Source organism: Garra rufa, chromosome 12, assembly GCF_049309525.1.
Source record: "Garra rufa chromosome 12, GarRuf1.0, whole genome shotgun sequence".
Taxonomy (NCBI): Eukaryota; Metazoa; Chordata; class Actinopteri; order Cypriniformes; family Cyprinidae; genus Garra; species Garra rufa.
The window spans coordinates 16,193,087-16,211,236 of record NC_133372.1 but is presented as its reverse complement, the minus strand read 5'-3'; the positions used below and the strand labels follow the sequence as shown (position 1 = coordinate 16,211,236).

General features: G+C 41.8%; 1 protein-coding gene across 3 annotated transcripts in view; it reads right to left on the bottom strand.

The window, feature by feature from the left end:
* Positions 1-18,150, bottom strand: part of lhfpl4a (LHFPL tetraspan subfamily member 4a) — a 47,911-nt gene that overhangs the window by 6,375 nt on the left and 23,386 nt on the right. The window contains exons 2-4 of one of the 3 annotated variants that reach the window (XM_073852387.1): positions 6,753-6,989; positions 2,983-2,999; positions 2,347-2,385 (exon numbers count right to left, since the gene is read on the bottom strand). In XM_073852387.1, coding sequence (XP_073708488.1) covers positions 2,347-2,385; positions 2,983-2,999; positions 6,753-6,989 — 293 coding nt within the window. The remainder of the gene's footprint in view (positions 1-2,346; positions 2,386-2,982; positions 3,000-6,752; positions 6,990-18,150) is intronic. The other 2 variants (XM_073852388.1, XM_073852389.1) reach the window with 2 other exon arrangements.

Here is an 18,150-nt window from a genome sequence, read left to right as displayed (position 1 = left end):
CAATGTGTTAAACTTGCACCCCAATTATACTGCTCTTTTTAAATTTAGTATAACTAGTATTACCAGAGGTAACATTTCTTAAACTAAAAATGTCACTCACTGTCGGATCAGTTTCTTATCAATGTTCTTACTTAGAAACTTCTCTTAAGATGCTTTTATTGTGACTTGGGGCCACATCATCTTAACTTTGTAACAAAAGTTAGGAAAATGAGTTTACAAAAACTCCTTAGGCTGGAAGTATGAGGCTGTGCTTTAACTGGGAAAGGACTGTAGGACTCAGTGGCGTAACTAGGACTGTGTAGGCGTTAGTTCAAAAACATTTTATGGGATTCCCACCACTATTTATTAACTCTTAAAGGTTTGCAGTTTAAACTCAAATGTGGGATAAATAATTATAAAATCACAATTCTAATTGTTTAATTAGGATTTTTTAAATATTAAAGTATGTTTTAGAGGTGGAATTCCTAATAAACTAATGTTCATATTGTACAGTTTAGAATTAGAAAGAGTAAAGGAGTAAAATCAAGAACTTTGTTGACCCTATTTGCATTTCCATATGCATATGCATAATCTAAAATTGAAAGTAGCCCTCATAGATAGGATACACAAAGTAAAACAGATGCTCTGATGCATATGTTACATTATGTTACATTATATCAAGACCAGTGGTGTAATTGGGGCCATATGCTTACTTTTTTCCAGGGCAGTTTGTAGATAATGACTTCTAATGATCAAGCTTTGCTTATACCTTTGATATACCCATTTATTTTGCTGCTTCAGAAGTACACACTTAACTATCATTTTATATTGTACTGTTTCTAGGGGTGTAATGGTTTATCAGGACACGATAATATATGTAAACATGACATTGTCCATCTTAGAGTAATTATTAAATTAATATTTAGTATTAGTCTATTATATTGTCCAAATGAACCCATTGCTTTCCATTCTCTAGGGCATACTTTTCAGAAATTCTTGAACTGGTACCAAATTCGTGTGAATGTATTGTCATCTAATTTATACGTTTTTGTACGATCTGCTCCCTGGTCTAGGGAAGAACACTTATGGTGACATTTCCCTACAAAAAAATTCATATAAAATTGCACACTCTTGCACTTATTGTAATATCAAGCATGTCTTGTTCTATATTTTTTAAATCACTTCCATATGTAATTAGCAGCTACTACCAACCTAGCAGATATGTATGCTTTATAAAAGGTATAGTAAAACTATGGTGGAGAGAAATAGACTTGGGTCAAAACATATATGTTCAGTGAAATTTGTATGCACCGTGCAGCTCTTTTAAGAACAACTAGGTTGTTTTGTGTTTGGCAGTAATTAACCAAAATCAAAATCTGCTTAAACATTAAAGCACACTAGTGTGATAAACAGGGCAATTTGTTTTCATATTTTAACATTAACAAATTACCCACAAATAATAAACTGAGGTGGATAAGTCCAGATCATTAAGGCTGACATTTTTTGACCCGGGAACACAAGTGTAACAAGGTGTGGAAAAAATCCCTCACAAAATGCAAAAATTATCCAAAACAATTTGGTAAGGTGTTCTACCCTATGTGAGCAAAGCCAGTAAGTTTTAAGCCAATGCAGTAACATTAAGTAGCATTTTCTTAAAAAACAAAATACTCTCCCGGTCAAAATGACCAAAACACCACCAGTAATTCAGACAAACCAAATTGAACAGAATTCATCAAATTCAGTAGACTATAGTTGAAGAAGAGAAACAACTGAAAAACTAGTTCAATTTAGCTTTGTACACACTATGCAAATTTTGTGTAAATGCTGTTGTCACTACTTAAATTTTTTGTACAGAAGTGGACTGGAGCGTGTACATGGGCATTCTTTTAAGTACCAAACACTTTGTATTTTTAATTTAAAGTAAAATTAAACTGCATATTATTGCACGTTTTTTTGGTTTGTTTGTTTTCACATCTAGCATTTTAATTATAGGTTATATGAATCTTTACACCCCTAGTATTGAGTGTTGACTTTAAGAGACTGTGTGATCTTTTAGGACTACACCACTGATCGGAATCTTTTCTAGATTCTTCTAATAGAGTACAAAACGATGCGAAAGGGCCTGGTTGTTGTGGCCCAACTATGACTACTCTACCTGAACTGAAATAGTTACGCCACTGCCAAAGAAATTACACACAAAAAGACACAACAAGGGAATGTTAAACACCATTATTTCAGAAAATATTCCAAGTGTGTAGCTCCTTGTAATATCAGATTAGAGCTACATGCTATGATTGCATGCATACAAGGGAGTGGATCAATTGATAAGAAACAGTGAAGTTAAAACTGTACTGAAGTTAAGCTTACTCCATCCACTCGAAGAGAAGACCCTACACGTAGAGGTTGCTGTGGAGGAAAACTGCTGTTAATAATATTCTGATAACACTGTTACATAAAATACCAATCAAATACCAATGTACCAAATATGCCAAAAGTAGAGTTGTTAAGACTGCACATAGAATTTTTTTAATGCCTCTTCTATATTTATTGTATAGAAACATCCAACTTTGATTAGCATGGAAAAACATTTGCTTAGTTATTTTATCAGGGTCCAGTTTACATTGTTTTGTAATATAAATTGTCTTGTACAATGTAGGCTCAAAAGGCACTATATTCATGTAGTACAAATAGCAGGACAGATATTTGCTTCCATGCTTGCCAACATAGCTTTTAACACATGCACTTTGTCATGCAGTCTTTGAAGTCCTGCTTTGAATAATAAATGTCTTGTTATGCTTTGTGTTTTTAATGTCTACCCATTAATAACATTCATAAAAAGTAGTATGTCTGCAAAAATGGGGATTTTATAAAGTAAGCTAATTGCTAACCATGACAACAGAAAGTACAACAGAAAGTCAGGGAGATACTACAAGACTAATGTTTGTACCACAACAGCTTTACACGACCACACAAGCACAAAGTCACAGCAGCAGAACGACTTACCCTGGATACTGCCAAATCTGTGAAGACAGAATAGAAGTGATTGTTTAGTAAGGTGTGTGTTGTGTGAAGAGTTTATATTATTTACCAGTTTTAGCACTGGATTTTCCCCCAAAGCTGTCAAAAGAAGAGTGCAAAGACAATGGAAATCTATAGGTAGCCATTGCTTTTTGTCTAGGACTAGGTTCTGTGTTTCTGATGATGCTGTCCTGCTCCTCATTCTTATCATGATAACTGTCCCAGCAACCAAACGGTTTATTCATGATCATGTGTAGTCCAAATATCTGTCACTGTCCTTTGTGTTGTCTTGATGTTATATTGGTTAGTTGTATGCAAGTGCTGGTGGTTTTGTTCTGTGTTTGGATTTTTAACCAAAGATTACATTTTTAAAGGCCCGTTCACACAAGTGTGCAAACAATATACGGTACAACCATTCATGAGAACAGGGAGTTTCAGACCACATTATAATAACACAGAGTAATAATATATTTGGAATCACTTTTAGAAAGATTCTTTTTGCAGCTGATGAATACAGTAAAACGAGCAAAGAAAATTGTTAATTTGTGTACCCAACAGAGCATACCATATCCCAGGCGTTCTCAACTCTGGCCCTTGAGTCTAGCTCTAACCTTGACAAATTAGCTTCTGCAGGTGTGATTGATTAGTTAAACTGCAGGAAAGTGGACATTGAGGACCAGAGTTTAGAACCCCTGCTCTAACTTTTAGTAAACCAACTATACAGATTTCTTCAAGGAATGTTTTACTGAGCCCTACAAAGTAGACCTACAGTGCTTCTGGAAAATATTCATAGTGTTTCACTTTTTTCACATTTTGTTGTCACAGTCTTATTCCAAAATGGATTAAATTCATTATTTTACTCCAAATTCTATAAAAATCTTTGCAAATTTATTAAAAATAAAAAAAGCAAAAATGACATGTACATAAGTATTTACAGCCTTTGCCACGACTCTCAAAATTGAGTTCAGAAACCAAGCCATGAAGTCCAAGGAATTCTGTAGACCTCCGAGACAGGATTGTCTCGAGGCATAGATCTGGGGAAGGGTACAGAAAATTATCTGCAGCATTGAAGGTCCCAATGAGCACAGTGGCCTCCATCATCCGTAAATGGAAAAAGTTTGGAAGGACTCACCAGGACTCTTCCTAGAGTGGGCCACCTGGCGCAAACTGAGCAATCGGGGGAGAAGGGCCTTAGTCAGGAAGGTGACCAAGAACCTGATGGTCACTCTGAAAGAGCTCCAGCGTTTCTCTGTGGAGAGAGGACAACCTTCCAGAAGAACAATCATCTCTGCAGCACTCCACCAATCAGGCCTGTATCATAGAGTGACCAGACGAAAGCCACTCCTCAGTAAAAGGCACATTATAGCCCGCCTGGAGTTTGCCAAAAGGCACCTGAATGCCACGCGTCATGTCTGGAGGAAACCAGGCACTGCTCATTACCTGGCCAATACCATCCCTACAATGAAGCATGGTGGTGGCAGCATCATGCTGTGGGAATGTTTCAGCGGCAGGAACTGGGAGACTAGTCATGATTGAGGGAAAGATGAATGCAGAACATCCTTGATGAAAACCTGCTCCAGAGTGCTCTGGACCTCAGACTGGGGCAACGGTTCATCTTTCAACAGGACCCTAAGCACACAGCCAAGATAACAAAGGAGTGGCTACAGAACAACTCTGTGAATGTCCTTGAGTGGCCCAGCCAGAGCCCAGACTTGAATCCGACTGAACATCTCTGGAGAGAACTAAAAATGGCTGTGCACCAATGCTCCCCATCCAACCTGATGGAGCTTGAAAGGTACTGCAAAGAAGAATGGAAGAAACTGCCCAAAAATGTATCCTGTAGCATCATACTCAAAATAACTTAAGGCTGTAATTAGTGCCAAAGGTGCTTCAAAAAAGTATTGAGCAAAGGCTGTGAATACTTATGTACATGTGATTTTTTTTTTTTGACATTGTCATTATAGGGTATTGTTTGTAGAATTTTAAGGAAAATAATGAATTTAATCCATTTTGGAATAAGGCTGTAACATAAGAAAATGTGGGAAAAAGTGAAGTGCTGTAAATACTTTCTGCATGCACTGTACAATGGTTAAATTGAGCCAAGACGATATAGGACGGAGTTCCACCAAGCCGGTGGCACATTTCAGATTAATCCACTGCATACATTCTGGCTCCATATAGCAAGCATACTCACACAAAAATGCCTTACAGCTCATTATAAGAAATATCCTCAAATGGTCAGTGGTGGATAACCATAGGTATTCAAGTGACACAGCTCTAACGTGCAGAGTCCACATCACTATCAGACATCTATGGTCTGCTCTCCATTGTAAAAACACTTCTGTATATACTATACATCCAATGACATACAGTTACCTGATTTGAAATCTATAAGCTAATATTTGTAATTTTCCATTGTACATACAGTGTTAATCTCATTTACACTAGCTATACTTGGTAATGTTGAAATTCTGTGTCCTGCACCATGGGCATACTCTTGTCATGAAGTTAATGTTATGTTCACTAAGGTATAGTCTTTCTATCAGCAGACAAAATGAATGCTTGTATTGGAATGTGTCAAAGAATGAATTTTAATAAATGAGATTTAATGAAAGGTATTTTGGGGGGTCAAATAATATGGTGGAGTACAGTAGAGTGGATATAAGGCAGAGAGAACACACGAAAGGTGGGGGAGGTTTGGCAACCTCCCACAAGGTTTGTATTGATTTTGCAGAACCTATGTCCCAGATATCACAGATGCTGCGCACACAAACTCACACATTTTTCTTCTTTCTGTCGTCATCGCTTATGTACCTTCTTTCTAAATTAATTAGCAGAGAACAAGGGTGATGGAGAACATGTATGTGCCATGACAGCTGTGGAGTACCAAGCTGCTGGGGAGAGAGCAGCAGATCCTATTATCTTGCTGGAATCTGACATGTAACCATGACAACTTCCCCCGTTGATTTGGAATGCTATAAAGGAATTGGGGGTGTTTTTTCTTCTGATATTCTCTCTTTTTTATTGTCGTAAAAGCATTCACAGGATACGGAAATGCTGTCAAAAAGTCTGATTTAAGATATTAAATATTTATGAACATACTGTATACTTCTGCATGCACTCATCAGAGTGGTATTTACACCTGGCCACTTCATGTATTTTTGATAGTTTGGAATGCCATCCAATTGAGCTTGTTCTGTTAATGTTTGGCTACATAAATGTGTGTCTGCAAAACAGATATATTCCTGCGCTAATGCAGCAAAAAAGTAGTTCACTTTCATTGTAATAATTACACTTTCTTCTGTCCATATGGCAATTAATGTTTGAGTTTTGCGGTTGCTACTTCCGTCTCACCCGTCATTGCTTACTCATGTGTGGATTATAGGGTTACCAATCTTCCGTATGCCGACATACTCCCAGTTGGAAGGAGTAAAGCTTGGATATGTTGCACGAACAAGCAGATGCTTTTACATTTGAAAGAGTTGCATCTGAAATACATCCTAAGCCAACTCCTGAAGAATGGATTGCAATGCAACTTGAATGTGCCGTGGAAGGCACTTAAACTTGTTTTTTCATGACTGAATTGTTATGATGGCCAAGTGTAAATATCCCCAATCACTCAAGCTTACTTGCACATCATATCAATCACCAATGTGGAGCTATCCCAAAAATCCACATGAAAACTGTGACAGTTTTGTCATACCAAACAATAACCATTTTTTCAGTTGATTAAAAATCCGTAGGCCACCTCTCACCTTTATTTTCAGCCTTGATTTCGTCGTGCATAAAGTCGTTCTGGCGGTTTCCGAGGACAAACGCAAGAAAGGACAGGATGAGAGCATCTAGGATGCCGATGATGGCGAGTATGTAAGCCCAGCGCACTGAACAGTTTCCCAGTGTGTACTTTCCTGTCTCCTCTCCGCACATATCCCGGATGACCTCTGCATCCCAGCCATCTGGGAAAATCAAACAGCCCAGCACCAGGCACACAGCTGCCAAGAGAGAAAGGTTGAAAGACTGAGACAAAGGATTGTATCACAAAAAATTAAATAAAAAGTTAATTTTAACAAAGGAAACAGTGGACAGAGTAAATGTGTACAATATAGGAAAACTAGTTACACATAACCTTTTAATTTACAGTGCCCATGTGGCTCTACATAGCAGTAAGCAAGTAACTTTTAAGAAATACTGTGCTTTTGTGCTACATATTTACATTCTTACAGTGTAATTTATTTTGTGCAGCTGCTTGTACTTCATACTTTGTATTACTACTAATTAATAATAATACACTAAACACAGGCACTGCAGAATACAGTGTTACAAGGTTCTAGCAGCACAGTATCTGCTAGATGGAAAGTGTGAGAGAGAAAGGACACAAACAGCAAGTCTATATAAAGAATTTTGCTGACAATCTTTTGCAGTCCCAAAGAGCAGAATGAGGTTGAAAACGACTGACATAGGCATAAGGTCCACTTCAAAACCCTCCTAAATAATTAGGAAGGCTGCTTTAGTGTAATACCTGTAAAATATTTTAAAATGCCATTCTCTGTTTTGTCAATTCGTTTTTTATTACATTGTTTTGCTATTGAAATATTTTCACATATAATCTAAAAATATTTCAAAATAAATGAATAAATAAATTAGATTACTTTGCACTGTGCAGCCCTAAGAAAAGCTGCTTTACTAGGCGTTACCTTTTCCACCTACCTTACCAATTCTTATTGCTTTTACATAAAACTTCAAGTACCATATGTATCATATTTTTCCTACCCTACATATATATTTACCGTTAGTTCTCATTGTAATTTATCTATATTCAAATTTGGCACAACAAGATTTCAGGGCAATTAAGGGCCAATTGAGTTTATGCATAGTTTTACTCTTCCTTTGTCCTTATATGGTTATAAGTGTGATGCATTTCCACATGAATGGAAAATTTGTGGGTGTATTGTAAACTGAACAGGCAGAGCAGAGAGGAAGATTTTCTATAAATAATCACTTAAATTGTGTGCCTGTTCTTGACACAAAAATATTTCGCAGCCTTGCAATGCAGAACACAAAGTGCCAGGGATTAATGAAAAACTTAATTTATGGTATAATTAATTTAAACAAAACATTCCGTTGTGAGCCGTACTATTTTGTAAAATTGATTCAAAGATCATTTAAGAAGAGATAACGTAGACACTGAACTACAAGACTGCAAACACAAAATTATAGTGTTCATACAAAGATTTATTTTTGTAAACTGTGGGGGTGGTAGTGCTTTTGCACTGGGGCTCACACAATCACACCACTGTTACAAAAGTTGCTTTGATGCATCTAAATACACTAAAATATTGGTTTGTACAGGTGCAGACCAGGAATTCAGAATTATTTTGGTGACTGAACAACAACTATTTTTAGAAAATGGCAAGGGTGGTGAGTGGTGTCAGATTCAAATTCTTTGTGATTAATCAGTTCTAGTTTAAAACGTCATGCATTGAGAAATCAAACTGTCCTTGTGATATTTGAAATTACTATACAAGTAAGCATGTATACAGCATATTTCACCATGTTTTCTCTTGTAAAAAAGAAGAAGTGATCTCCCCAGGTCAACCCAAATTGTTTAACTCTCTGTAATATATTAGGTTTTTTTTTAGTAAAATGTGCGGTAACACTTTATTTTAAGGTGTTCTTGTTACATGTTACATTTACTTCATATAATATTTACAAAATAACAATTAATTATGTTTAATTACATGCAAGTAACTCTGAGCCAAACACTAATCCTAACCCTTACCATATAGTAAGTACATATAATTAATTAATAATACTCAGTACTTAAATGTATAATTACACTTCTTCATCTTCAGCACACTGCCATATGTTAGTGATGTGGACAGACAGAAAAGAAATTACCCAATCATAGCACTGATCTCTTAAAGGAGACTAAACCTCCAAATAATAGACTTTGCTCTTAACTATATTGATCATAATGATGCATTTTTTAAACATTAAGTCAAATATTTACTATATGGTTTTTTTCTGCTTTTAAAATGTAATTCTTCATCTATAAGAAACAGCACTTTTGGAACAATGTGCTCTGGATATATAAATCTATAATGTATCTTGATCTATCTAGATGTCTTACCACAATAACTAGTCATGTCTAGCGTAAACCAAACACTGTATTTGAGAAAAAGAACCTCATATTAGCTTTGAAACAAGGTGGTGAAACTGTTATATAACAAATCATAATGTCAAATGTAAATACGAAGCCATCTGTAAAACAACAAATCTGAACAAAGACTTTTTAACAAAGTCAAATCTGAACAAAGACACCTTTCAATATGGCACTGACCCATACATACAAGCAAACATCTCATACTAATTTGACATGGTACGTGAAAAGTCCTTAATCCTTTTTAGTTTTTTTTTAGTAACTGCATAATTGCATATATACACCATATTCACGGTGTGTGAGTAAGACATACAGTGGTGTGAAAAAGTGTTGGCCCACCTTCCCAGGAGTGGCCGGCCGACCAAAATTACCCCAAGTGCGCAGCGACGACTCATCCAAGAGGTCACAAAAGACCCCACAACAACATCTAAAGAACTGCCGGCCTCTCTTGCCTCAGTTAAGGTCAGTTTTCATGACTCCACCATAAGAAAGAGACTGGGCAAAAATGGCCTGCATGGCAGAGATCCAAGACGAAAACCACTGCTGAGCAAAAAGAACATAAAGGCTTGTCTCAGTTTTGCCAGAACACATCTTGATGATCCTGAAAACTTTTGGGAAAATACTGACAAGACAAAAGTTGAACTTTTTGGAAAGTGTGTGTCCCATTACATCTGGTGTAAAAGTAACACAGCATTTCAGAAAAAGAACATCATACCAACAGTAAAATATGGTGGTGGTAGTGTGATGGTCTGGGGCTGTTTTGCTGCTTCTGGACCTGGAAGACTTGCTGTGATAAATGGAACCATGAATTCTGCTGTCTACCAAAAAATCCTGAAGGACAATGTCCGGCCATCTGTTCGTGACCTCAAGCTGAAGCGAACTTGGGTTCTGCAGCATTACAATAATCCAAAACACACCAGCAAATCCACCTCTGAATGGCTGAAGAAAAACAAAATGAAGACTTTGGAGTGGCCTAGTCAAAGTCCTGACCTGAATCCTATTGAGATGCTGTGGCATGACCTTAAAAAGGCGGTTCATGCTCGAAAACCCTCCAATGTGACTGAATTACAACAATTCTGCCTAGATAAATGGGCCAAAATTCCTGCACAGTGCTGTAACAGACTTATTGCAAGTTATCACAAACGCTTGATTGCAGTTGTTGCTGCTAAGGGTGGCCCAACCAGTTATTAAGTTTAGGGGGCAAACACTTTTTCACACAGGGCCATATGGGTTTGGATTTTGTTTTCCCTTCATAATAAAAAACTTCATTCAAAAACTGCATGTTGTGTTTACTTGTGTTATCTTTGATTAATATTTAAATTTGTTTGATGATCTGAAACATTAAAGTGTGACAAACATGCAAAAAAAAAAAAAAATCAGGAAGGGGGCCAACACTTTTTCACACCTCTGTACTGTATGTGCAAATATGACATCTTTGTCTAAATATCATGATCTGCATGCTCACTTGAAGACCAGACAGAGCAGTGCCAATGAAAACACTCTTGCAATACTTGCTTCAATTATTGTCCAAATGTTCTTGTAAAATTTATCAGGAAGTTCATCTAATCTAGTTTCATGGTCTAAGAAGAGAAGCAGTCATTTCCTGAAATGTACATTCAGTCTCTATAGCTTTCTTCTATTCTAAGGTTGAGCTGGGAAGTCTTGGAATAGTTGATCTCTACTCTAGGTATCGGTGCTCTATACTGTACATCTTAGTGTTATGTATATAACCTGGTTCTCCGAGATGGGAACGAGATGCTGCGTTATGGTATCATGATTGCATGTGTAGAAATGTGCCAAATTCTACTGACAGATGGCAGTCCTATGACATCACATGTGCTTAAAAAAGTGTGTTGACATAAAACCTCATCAATTTTTATTGTCTCAAGCAGTAGTTTTCAAACCTGTCCTGGAGAAATCCCTTATCTGCACATTTTGTAAGTCTTCCTTATCAGACATACCCAATTCAGGTCTTGCAGTGTCTAATAAGCTGATAAGTTGCATCAGGTGCGTTAGATGAGGGAGACATACAAATAGAGTATGAGTATTAGAGCTAAACTCTGCAGGAAAGTATAACTTTTGGGCCAGATTTGAGGATCCCTGCACTATGCTATGCAGTCCAAATTCCTGCTCCACCAATCTCTGAAGATCATACACAGACATAGTAAACTAGGCACTAAACCGACTCTATGAACCTAGACCTGGAGTTGAGTACTAAAGAACAAACATAGCTCAGCTATGTCCCAGAAGTATGACCAGGCAACTGATGAGATAGAATTGACACAGTGACTCTACACATGTTGCCCTGTTGGACTACCTGCTAGTAAGCAGAACAATACTTACTTGAGAAGCTCCCAGGGAGCTTCCTACCATAGGCAGCATGTGAGGTAAAAACCTCACCAGTCTGCACCTCTAGACTTAATGTGCTGGAAAGGGTGACAGATGAGAGAATGAATCGGCACTGTGATACAGTCCACCTCTGCTCTGTCGGACACGGGTTAACTCACTCTGACCTTCGATTTGCCTCTAGAAAAGAGTTACCCATTCATAGCGAAGTGTATACTCCTTGGCAGGTATGTGGGCCCCTCCAAGTTCAGGCATTCCATGAGGCAGCACAGTGGCTTTGATTGTGGGGATCCCAGGTGGAGGACTTTGGTAAGGGGTTACCCTTCTCAGACCTCTGCTGCCAACTCCAGCAATCACATGTGCTCTCATGCTGGATTCAGTGCCCTCATGCTTTTCTGACCTGGCTGACAGGCATATTTGGAGTGAACAATACTAAAAAGATCAGCAAATCTTCCTCTGCCAGTCACGTGTATTAAAAATAAAAGCATATCAAAGTATAAGAAAGGAAAGGAAGGAATGTGACGTGTGGCGACCCATACTCGGAATTTGTGTTATGCATTTAACCCATCCAAGTGCACACACACACACACACACACACACACATGTTGGGTTTACATGTTTTATGAGGACATTCCATAGGCGTAATGGTTTTTATACTGTACAAACCGTACTTTCTATCGCCCTACACCTACCCTACACCTAAACCTAGCCCTCACAGGAGATTGTGCATACTTTTACTTCGTCAAAAAAACTCATTGTGCATGATTTATAAGCCTGTTTCCTCATGGGGACCTGAGAAATGTCCCCACAAGGTCAAAATCTACTGGTATTCCTATCCTTGTGGGGACATTTGGTCCCCACAACGTGATGAATACCAGGTACACACATACACACACACACACACACACACACACACACACACACACACAGTAGTGAACACGCAGCCATATTGCTATTGCTGTGGCACCCGGGGAGCAGTTGGGGGTTCAGTGCCTTACTCAGTCATGGTATTGAGGGTGGAGAGAGCGCTGTACATTCATTCCCCCACCTACAATCCCAACCAGACCAAACCTTCGGGTTACAAGTCCGACTCTCTAACCATTAGGCCATGGCTGCCCCAAGCGAAGTGTATACTCCGTGGAGGGGATAGTGGGCAGACATGCTCACCTCCTAACTCAGGAACTCAAACCTGATGACGGGTTAGAGGGTTTGGAGGAAAAAGGAGTTGGATCCTGCAAGGAATATACCTTCTAAAGGCTCCTTGCCTCTGTGAAGATTAGTATATCAATGAGAAAGGTTCTTTCTTTCTACTTTTTCTCTTAAAAAAATTCAAACATAGATGTTTCTCTATGGCATCAAGTGGACGATGGCAGCGGCTGTCTGTTTGGTGCCACAGAGAGTGACAGCCTCAGCAGATAATCTCTCACCCTGGTCCAGATCTCTAAGCAGGTCAGACTGCAAGACTCCCATTTTGTGCAGGGCCTGCCTGCCAGATATTATGTGACCTGACACGGCTTAAACAACGTCTCGTACACGGGACTGTCAGAGGAAGCAGACTTGCTGATCTTTTTTACATTATTCACTAGCTCTAAAGACCACCAACATGCTGCCAGTCATGTCAGAAGAGGTTGCTGAGCAAGAGAGCACTGGGTCCAGCATAAAAGCACATGCTAGAACTGGAATTGGCAGCAGAAGTCTGAGAAGGGGAAACTCCTTACCAAAGTCCACCTGTAGATTACTCCACCTGTAATCCCCACAATCAAAGCTGCTGCACTGCCTCATGAGATGCAGGGCCTGAACTGTGGGGTGCAGACATTTGACCCCTATCGCTTGAGAAGGTGTTTTTGCACTAACATCTCAACCCAACAAGCACAACAATGTTTGAATAGTCATATCCACACACCCATAGAGGTATGTTGAGTGGCATGATAGTACACAAGCGTCTAGAAGAAGGTGTGCACGCACTTCACTTTTCACTATTCACCTGGGGGTGTTAAAGCCAGGACACACCAAGATGACTTCAAAGAACTAGTGGTGACAAAAGCCATCAGTGTAGCCACTTGCTTTCTGCTTTGTCTGGACCAACAACTAAACACACTCCACAGACTACAGCCAACTGCAAACTAGCATGTGTGTTCTGCGCCTGCATGTAAGGCATTAATACTCTATATCAGCAGCTATCAATAGCTATGAATATATAGCTATAATACAGCGGGGCAAATACGTATTTGATACACTGTGGGCAACACAGAGTTTCAGCTTCCTCTATAGATTTTCTATTTGGTTCAGGTTAGGAGACTGGCTAGACACTCCAGGATCTTGAAATGCTTCTTACAGTTTTGGCAAACTTCAGATGGGCCTGGATATGTGCTGGCTTGAGCAGGGGGACCTTGCGCACGCTGCAGGACTTTAATCCATGCCAGTGTAGTGTGTTTCTAATGGCAACCGTTGAGACTGTGGTCCCAGCTATCTTCAGGCCATTGACCAGGTCCTCCTGTGTAGTTCTAGGCTGATCCCTTACTTTTCTCAGGATCACTGATACTCCACGAGGCGAGATCTTGCATGGAGCTCCAGTCCGAGGGAGATTGACAGTCATCTTGAATTTCTTCCATTTTCTAATAATTGCGCCAACAGTTGTTGCCTTCTCACCAAGCTGTTTGCCTATTGCCTATTGTAATGAGTTCAAACAGGTGCAATTAATACAGGTAATGAGTGGAGGATAAGAGGGCTTCATAAAGACAAACTATCTGGGCTGCGTTTCCCGATAACGATTGATCTTAGCACTTAAGAGTGTTTTCTACGAGTCATTTTGTGAACGTTCGTTATTGTTTCACGTGCGTTTCCCAAAAATGCACTTAACACAATTGCACGTAGCCCTGCTTTAGTGCTACTTAGGACTCGCTATCCGTTGGTCAAGTGCTGAAACGTCACGCTGTAGAATGGCTCGTCATTGTTGCACATGCTGTTATAGCAATCCATCTAATTTTTGATTTCCGAATAACATAAAGGTTGAGCAAGTTTAAAAACATAAATTAACTGAAAATGTCGTACTTGTAAGCCCTCCATGGACTGAGGCGGAGGCAGAGGATCCATGTGCAAACAACTTTATTAGCGTAGTCAAACAAGCAAGGTCTATCACCAGTAAACAGAGCAATGCAGATAATCCAAATAGCGTAGTCAAATCCAGGCAGAGGTCGAGGGAAACAAGCAAGCAATCACAGGGAGAAATAACAGTCCAGTCGGCAACAAGAATCAATGCAATGGAATAAACGCTTAGGATTGTAGTAAGACTAGCAAAACTTCGCGAGGAACTCCCCGCGAAGCGAGTCTATAAATGGCCGCCAAAGGGAAGTGAACCGGTGAACCGGAAACACAGGCGTGAGTCTCAGGTACGGGGTCATGGGAAATGTAGTTTAATATTCCGGGGAGGTTTCCCGCTGGCGGCGGTCAGAGGGAGCCACAGAGACCGCGTTGGTGACAGAGCCCCCTCCCTGCGAGCTACTCCTGGAGCGAGGAGGCGGCCGACGCCGGGGTCTACCTCTTCTGCGGGGTGCTGGTCGATCTGGGTGGCTGTTGTGGAAGTCGGTGGTAAGTGATGGATCCAGAATGTCTCCTGCGGAGACCCAGGATCTTTCCTCGGGACCGTAGCCCTCCCAGTCGACCAGATATTGGAGTTGACCCCTCCGGCGTCGGGAGTCCAAGATGGTGTTCACACGATACACCTCCTCGCCCTCGATGATAGGAGGGGGTCCCTGGTCTGCGGTCTCGTCTAGGTTCTCCACTCCTTCCGGAGCGGCAGCGGGCTTTAACAGAGAGACATGAAAGGTGGGTGAGATACGATATTGAGCAGGTAAGTCTAGACGAAATGAAACTGGTGTGACTTGTCTAATGATCTTGAATGGACCCACGTACCTGGGACTGAGTTTCTTGCTGGGTAGACGAAGTCGTATGTCCCGGGTGGAAAGCCAGACCCACTGGCCTGGCTCATAAGGCGGGTTAGGACGACGTCTCCTATTGGCTTGAATTTGTGTACGACGAACGGCCCCTTGAAGATGTACATGAGCCTGATTCCATGTTTCCTCGCTCTGCTGAAACCAGGAATTGATGGCAGGAAGCTCAGAAGGTTCTCCGGTCCAGGGGAACAAGGGAGGTTGGTGTCCTAAGGTGCATTGGAAGGGGGTGAGGTTGGTGGCAGGTTTGCGGAGGGAGTTTTGGGCATATTCGGCCCAGAATAGATAGTTGCTCCAGTTCTCCTGATGGTTGTGACAGTATGAGCGGAGGAAGCGAATTAGTTCCTGATTCAAGCGTTCGGCCTGCCCGTTGGATTCTGGGTGGTAGCCTGAGGTGAGACTCACGTTGATGTTGAGGAGTCGACAGAAGCTGGCCCAGAGACGTGAGGTGAATTGGGGGCCACGATCGGTGACTATGTCCTCCGGAAGACCGTAGATCCTGAATACCCAGTTGCAGAGGAGGTCAGCAGTTTCCATGGCCGAGGGGAGTTTCTGGAGGGGAATGAAGCGACATCCCTTGGAGAAGCGGTCGATGATGGTCAGAATGGTGGTGAAGCCCCTGGAGGGAGGTAGGTCTGTGATGAAGTCCATGGCTATATGAGACCATGGACGTTGGGGAATGGGTAGAGGTTGAAGCAAGCCGGCTGGTAAGCGGCGTGGTACCTTGGTGGTATTGCAAGTGGTACAATTCTGGATGAATTGAATGGTGTCCTGACGTATGGTTGACCACCAAAACTTGTTATTGAGAAGGTCAAGGGTTCCTTCGATGCCTGGGTGACCTGAGCTGGGAGCGGAGTGTACCTGGGCGAGGATACGAGGTCGAAGGGTGAGAGGAACGTAAGTGAGGTTAGCTGGGCAGTCAGGAGGTGCAGGGTCCTGGGACTGGGCCTCCGAGATTTCTGTCATGATGTCCCATGATACTGATGCTACCATGACCATGGTGGGTAGAATGGGTTCAGTGGCGGCATGCTGTTGAACTTGTTCGTGTATACGTGATAGAGCGTCTGCCTTAGTGTTTTGGGTGCCTGGGCGATAGGAAACTTGGAATTGGAAACGGGTGAAGAATAACGCCCATCTAGCCTGACGATGATTTAGAACCTTGGCGGTACGTAGGTATTCTAGGTTTTTGTGGTCCGTGAGCACTGTGAAGGGATGTTTAGCGCCCTCCAGCCAGTGGCGCCATTCCTCCAAAGCCAGCTTGATGGCTAACAGTTCACGGTTACCCACGTCGTAGTTCCTCTCAGGGGGTGTGAGTTTGTGTGAGTAGTAGGCGCAGGGGAACAGTTTGGGTGGTTCTCCCTGCCGTTGGGATAGTACTGCTCCGACCCCAGAGCTAGAGGCATCCACCTCTACTACGAAAGGCTTGTCAGGATCTGGGTGGTGAAGAATTGGAGCCGTGGTGAATCTCTGACGGAGATCTTCAAAGGCCTGTAGAGCAGACTCAGACCAGGAGAGACGGGTGGTTCCTTTCTTTACCATGGCAGTGAGGGGACCTGCCACGGTACTGAAGAGCCGAATGAATCTGCGGTAGAAGTTGGCGAATCCGAGGAATCGTTGGAGTTCTTTCAAAGTGTTGGGGCGTGGCCACCTGAGTACTGCGCTCACCTTCCTCTCATCCATGGCGACTCCTTCCGAGCTGATGATGTACCCAAGGAAGGAGATCTTGCTTACGTGGAATTCACATTTCTCCTCCTTGGCGTACAGCTGATGGGAGATGAGCCGTTGCAGTACTGCCCGAACGTGTTGAACATGTTGGTTGAGGGTATCTGAATAGATGAGTATGTCGTCAATGTAGACAATGACCCACCGGTTTAGCATGTCCCTAAAGACCTCGTTGATGAATGCTTGGAAACACGAGGGACTGTTGGCCAGGCCGAAGGGCATAACCCTATATTCATAGTGCCCCGATGTCGTGGAGAAGGCCGTCTTCCACTCGTCACCTGCTCTGATTCTGATGAGGTTGTAGGCCGAACGTAAGTCCAGTTTTGTGAAGACCTTGGCAGAGCGTAGTTGTTCCAGAGCGGATGGGACAAGAGGAAGGGGGTAGCGGAATTTAATGGTCACCTCATTGAGTCCACGATAATCGATGCAGGGACGCAGGCCCCCATCCTTCTTTTTGACGAAGAAGAAGCCCGCTGAAGCTGGAGATGTGGATGGTACGATGAAGCCCTTGGCCAACTCCTCCTGGATGTATAAGTTCATGGCCTGGGACTCTGCCTGTGACAAGGGGAAGATTCGACCCCGGGGGGGAGAAGCTCCAGGGATGAGGTCTACAGCACAGTCTCCTGGGCGATGGGGCGGTAACTGGGTAGACTCGGTGCGGCTGAAGGCCTTCAGCAGGTCCTGATATTCGGATGGGATGGAGGAGAGTCGTGGTTGGTCATCCTGATTGGTAGCGGGTTGGATGGTGACTTGGAGGCAGCGATGCTGGCAGTGAGGTGACCAGCTTGTGATGGTGCGTTCGGCCCAGGCGATGGTAGGTCCGTGTTGGTTCAGCCAAGGATATCCGAGAATGACGGGTGATTGAGGTGATGCAATGACGAAGAAGCGGATCGTCTCCTGATGTCCTGGGTCAACGGATAGGGTGATGTCCTTGGTGGTGTGCATTATCCGGCCAGATCCTAGTGGTCGCCCGTC